Raw genomic sequence first — 6000 nt, forward strand, 5'->3', positions numbered from 1 at the left:
TCTCATTATCTGTTTCTCCAATGGCTTTTATTGGACTGACATGAATTCTATTTTCAGCTGAAGTCCCCCCACGGAGGACTTTCTGGCTGTGTCTAGCAACACACACCCCATTATTTATCACAGCTAACTGACTGCAGTCTGTTTCACCCTTTGATGTGCCTGCTCTGCCAAATGTCCCCAGCAGCATCTTAAGCTAAATTTCTCACTAATGGTATAAACTAGCTTGAGAATTGCTTGATTGTTATTATATATGTTTGTTGAGGGGGAAACTTCCACATTGCATGGTGTTTGGAAAGCTGGGTCACTGTAACACATTTTTCAGTGCAGCAGTGGTATGGAGACACAAACAAGACATCAAAGCAGCCTGTTTGCCTGTCATGACCCATTTGTGTCAGTTCCCTGCTCAAGGCTCCATTCAATTCTTTTCTGTAAATGTTGTCTGCTTGTCAGTTTTGGTTTTAGCCCCGTTCATCAGCCCTGCATGTATTTTTAGATCAAGCAAGCATGTCTGACTATTTTCAAGAGTTCTGCTCAATGCCATCAGTTTATTTTGCTGCAATACACCACCCCTCCATGCAGGAATGGTACAATGTGTGTACAAGTATTATGTTAATAATGCTAGTAGTAATTTCATTCATTTGTTTGTTTGTTCATTTTGTAAGGTGGGGCCTCCATGGATCGTACTTGTTTGTCCAGCACATCCCACAGATGCTCGGTCGGATTGAGATCTGGGGAATTTGGAAGCCAAGTCAATGCCTTGAACTCTGTATCATGTTCATCAAACCAATTCTGAACAATTTCTGCAGAGTCGCTAGGCATAATAACCTGCTTAAAGAGGTGACTGCCGTCAGGGAATACTGTTATCGTGGAGGGGCGTACTTGGTCCTCAAAAAGGTTTAAAGAACTTGGCTGAAGAGTCCACACACCTGAGTTTGAACAGCTGACCTAAAGGTTAGGCAGTTGACCTTGTTGACTTGTAAGATTTTGGTTCTTCTATTCCATGGTTTTCTAGCTTTCATTGTTTCTTCTTTTTCCTGGTTGAATGCATTGTTCTATATATATGATGTAGTAACACACTACTGCACACCGATGTCAGGCACTTTGGGATGACACTGTTGTGATATTTAAAAATAAACAGAACTGAAATCAGGTGTTTTTGTGATGTGGCAATAAGATCCATCAAATACTATCAGAGTTATCACATTCAAACAGTTGAGTGATTTCTGTAGTCACCCTTCTCCCTAGTACTAATATGTGGTTATGCTGCAATTTTAGTGTAAATTTTCCAAAACAATTTGTCAGTTCCAGATCTTCACCCCTATCAATGTATCTGCAAAGTCTGAAAAAGACCCAACAAATACTTGTGTTATCACGCTACCGAGAAAGTGTCTTAAGCAGCGGCAGGCTGGTCCCAAAACTGTACGTATTCCCCAACGTAAAGGCATGAGCCACTTGTTTTTCTTTATACTGAAAATTCTCTCAAGTTCTCCGTCATTCTCTATGCACTGAAAATAAAATTAAAAATATGCTGTGGTACAATGCATAATGTATAAAACGCTAACCAATGTTTTAAACCATAAAATCAGTTAAAGGGTTACTCTTAGTTTTAGTACAGCAGTTGCCTTTATTATGGCATGCAGTCTGTGCAAATATAAAATTAGATATTTTATAACTATTTTATAATTATTGACTGAAACAAACATGGTTTTGATTTAAAGTTACTTGGTTGCTTCGTGAGGAAACATAATACCAGATCTATGATCTACTGCATTCCATCCATAATGCATACATGTTTTTCAAATATACTCCTCAAAATATGTTCTTCAGAGATGTTACAGCAGTGCATATCAATTCGTAATCATTCCGTGTATTACTTGCACGATGCGATTACTTGGTAAATAAAATAAAAAATAATAGAAAATGGATCCACATTAAGTACGACAAAGAATACATTGTTCTATATATATATATATGATATAGAACAATATATATGATATAGACAAAGAACACCAACAGATACAACAAAAAATAAGACAACGCACAAATAAGGCACTGCACGTATTAGAAATAAAATTTTATATAAATTTAACCTATTTTGTCAAACGCACAAAACTGCAACTCTACATTAATCGGCAACCACTCTTCAGTTACTTAATATCACAGATGTTGTGTTAACATTTATACCGTGTATATGTAACCGGCCGTGCGGTGAGACCGATTAATAAAAGGGCAAAAGTCTTTACAGTTCTCTCTGCGTTGGGTTTTATGGTTTCACTGGTGGGTGGGTGCAGGGGGAGAGAAGAGCCGCTTCATCGCCGCTGTTATACATTCGCCGTAGTCCGTTTATTAGCTGATGGATTTAACAAAACTACATGTCATTCCCAAAACAGCTCAGCTCACCTGTACACATGTACAACATAAATGCATAAGAAGTGTGCATCGTGTTCATTTCTTATATCCAATATGCCTTTATTTAACTATAGATTATTAGGCGAAGTAGAGCCCACGCTCTAACCTCTTCCCGCGAAATAACCAGCGGTAAGAGAGAAATGACGCAAGCGGATAATATAGGAGAAGCGGCATAGTGGGAAATGTAGTTTCATTCATCAGATTAACCCAAGAATTAAACACTGAATGAGCCATGAAGGATTTTTTGTATAATTATATAAATACTAAACACAACCTTGTTACATACACATGTTTATAAAAATCAGTACACCTAATGCAGCATATACACTAGCGCTGCCTAAAACGTGCGCTAAAAAGCGTGTGACGTAAGGTGACGTGCTGCCGTCGTGGGTTCATGGGTTGAGCGTCAGAGCGCATGCGTAAGTGTCCTTTCGACTTCCGGTAGACAGCGGAGAAATTTAAACAAAAACTTGGGAAAATATCATTATCAGACAGCTTTATAGGCATATGCGAATACGGTTTGTAAGTCTATTTTTACCGTGCTTGCTAAACAAGAACCAGTTATTGTAGCGATATATTTTGCTCGATATATTTTAAGGTCGTTAAGACTTAGCTAAGATTTTAGCTATTATTTCAGAATTATTGACGCTACTGCTTAATTGTTCTATAAGTATGTGGTTTTGTTGTTACATTAATGATATTTGCTTCCTATTTATTGCTTATAAAAGTACGTAAACTTTATCTTTAGGAAATCTGTTTTATTGTGGTCAAGAACTTTTAATGGACGTTTAAGTTTCCAGTTTTGTTAACTAATTATGTATTGCTTTCTAGTTGCATGATGCTTGTATGTATTTTGTCTACCTGTGCAACCGATAGATTTAGGCAAGCGTGAGCTTTATGGGATTTTAGCTGCCGCAGGTCACTTGGTCACCTGCATTGTCAGGCATTTGTTTATCTTTTGCTTAGTGGTTTGTATCTGCCGTAACGATTGAGTTGAGCTATGTTGCTGAAAATGCGCGGTGAGCTGGTTACTTCTGATTTACCGGGCTTTAACGTAAGCCACTATTTTCTCTTCATGACAGACTGCCGAAGAAGTTCTGCAGGATTTTCAGTCGTTAACTAATTTGTGCAAAATGCCAGCCGCACTTGCAGATACCAGTCAAATTATCTGCGAAGTATGGGCGAGCAATGTGGAGGAAGAAATGAGGAAGATCCGACAGATTATTCAAAGTTACAACTACATTGCCATGGTAACCCTGATCTTCAATAAACTCAAATGTTTAGATTTTGCTGTTTTTTTTTCTTACGTGAAATGTTATTCTACCAATAACAACCTAACCTGCAGCTATTGCCTTTCATTGGCCTGCTTTAATTGCGTGATTTCAGGATACAGAGTTCCCAGGAGTGGTGGTTAGGCCTATTGGGGAATTTCGCAGTACTGTTGATTACCAGTACCAGCTTTTGCGTTGCAATGTGGACCTTCTGAAAATAATCCAGCTGGGATTGACCTTTATGAACGAGGATGGAGATTATCCGCCTGGGACGACAACATGGCAGTTCAACTTCAAATTCAATCTGACGTATGTACAGTCTGCTACTGGGCAAAGTAGTGCAAAGTGAAGTGTATGTGAATAATATGTATGCACACTCACATGCTTTGTCCTGTCTTTCAGAGAGGATATGTATTCCCAGGACTCAATTGATTTACTCCAGAACTCTGGACTTCAGTTCAAAAAGCATGAGGAAGAAGGAATTGATACGCTGTACTTTGCAGAGCTACTAATGACATCTGGCTTGGTGTTGTGTGAAAATGTGAAGTGGCTGTCTTTTCACAGGTAGCAAGCGGAGTGTTACTCCTTTTGAAACCAAAGTCATACACCATCCTTTGAAAGTGTTTTTGGACACTAACGCGTGGCATTTGAATTTGCAGTGGCTATGATTTTGGTTACCTGGTAAAACTCCTCACTGACGCTCGACTGCCGGAGGAGGAACACGAATTCTTCCAGATTCTCAACCTGTTTTTCCCAGCGATTTATGATGTGAAATATTTAATGAAAAGCTGCAAGAATCTTAAGGTTAGTTGATCTTCCTTCGTGTTGGAGTTGCCTAGTAGAATTGCTTCGTTATTCATATAGAAAGACTAACACCTGATTGAAATGACAGCATTAGGTGCTTTTCGAAAGCCGAACACGGCTGGAAATGTGAAAATGACGCGTAAGGAAGAAATGCTTAACGCAGTGCTTATAGATGATGTCATAAAACTATTATTTACCAACTTGATATTCAGGGTGGCCTTCAGGAGGTCGCTGACCAGCTGGAACTGAAGAGAATTGGGCGGCAACACCAAGCTGGCTCTGATTCCTTATTGACTGGGATGGCCTTCTTCCGCATGAAAGAGGTATTTAAAAAGTAATTGCCATTGCATTGCCATACAAAGCAAGGCTCCAAGAGTTCAGTCTAATCACAGTGGTAACGTTTGTTTTCCCCCCAGTTGTTCTTTGAAGACAACATCGACGATGCAAAGTACTGTGGCCGGTTGTACGGCTTGGGGTCTGGATCTTCTCAAAACCAGAATGGCATCTCCAATGTTTCTCAAGAGGACAGTAACAACAAACACTGACCAAAGGAATCAAGAGAAGAGCACCCATCAATGGATGCACCTGTTTTATCTCTACCAGCAGCTATGTTGAGTATATATTTGAGTAAATATTTCTTACCGGCACAAAACCATAAATTTCTGTACAAGAGCATTGGTATACATAAAACAGAACCCTGTTGCTAACTGACCCCCCCCACCCCCCATTGAAATATGTTGCCATTTAAATCTTTGACAATTCTGACGCCAAACCATTGTAACGCCATTTATTACTTTTATATGTGTTTTACAGCAGAAATCCAGCCAAATTTGAGAATATGGGACCAGCATATCTGAATGCAGCTAATAAAAATTAGCATTTTAACCTGCTTAATCTCTTATCCAAAACCTGTTGTGTTGCTTAAAGTTGTTCTTGACCATTTCACCTGGTTCAGGGATTCATATGGATTCATAGATAATTGTACACTTCTTTGTAGAAATTGTAATATTTTAAATTATGCTGGAAAGGTATGTATATTAAAATGTAAAATTTCAAAGAATGTGGCATGTTTTACCATTTTCTTCTGAGGGATGAAGATAAGTTGACTTATGGCAACTTGGAGTATTCAAGAACATCTCATTCTTTGTTCCTTTTGCTTTTAAGTTGTTCACTATTGTTTTAAATTCCATTGTTTTAAACAGTTGTATATTAAAGTGTTTTGTATGAAATTGTTGCAGTTTAGTATTGTATCCTGTCTTGGCCACTTTTCTCCCATGACAAACCACTAGACAAGCCCTTCAGAATTATTTAAAAAATGGGCACATTTAAAGCTTGAATATAAATTGTTTAATGAGCCCTGTGACTATATATGTTTTGTTATGTGTTCCTGGAAAAATGTTTTGAAGTTTACGTTGGATTTTGGCAATAACTCTCTCAGATAAAATTGCAGTTATACAGCAAGGTCTTATTATGTAGATCTGCAGTGATACTACAAACACTTCCTTAAGAATTTGCA

At 38.3% G+C, this 6000-nt stretch overlaps 1 protein-coding gene across 6 annotated transcripts; it reads left to right on the forward strand.

Annotated features, from left to right (window-relative positions):
• The first annotated feature begins 2803 nt into the window (after positions 1-2803).
• On the forward strand, positions 2804-5713 carry cnot8 (CCR4-NOT transcription complex, subunit 8). 6 transcript variants are annotated; one of them, XR_007400355.1, is made up of 8 exons: positions 2818-2931; positions 3492-3659; positions 3796-3989; positions 4083-4244; positions 4340-4484; positions 4697-4807; positions 4901-5094; positions 5298-5713. XR_007400355.1 is itself a non-coding variant. In XM_049028351.1 (7 exons), the coding sequence occupies exons 2-7, from the start codon at positions 3543-3545 to the stop codon at positions 5027-5029; spliced, it is 858 nt and encodes a 285-aa protein (XP_048884308.1). In that variant the 5' UTR covers positions 2804-2828; positions 3492-3542; the 3' UTR covers positions 5030-5713. The 6 variants fall into 6 exon arrangements, 4 of the variants coding, with proteins under 4 accessions (XP_048884308.1, XP_048884306.1, XP_048884305.1 ...); XR_007400356.1 differs by having other exon boundaries at positions 5301-5713; XM_049028351.1 differs by having other exon boundaries at positions 2804-2828; positions 4901-5713.
• Positions 5714-6000: the final 287 nt, after the last annotated feature.

The sequence above is a fragment of the Brienomyrus brachyistius genome, chromosome 10 (genome assembly GCF_023856365.1).
Source record: "Brienomyrus brachyistius isolate T26 chromosome 10, BBRACH_0.4, whole genome shotgun sequence".
Taxonomy (NCBI): Eukaryota; Metazoa; Chordata; class Actinopteri; order Osteoglossiformes; family Mormyridae; genus Brienomyrus; species Brienomyrus brachyistius.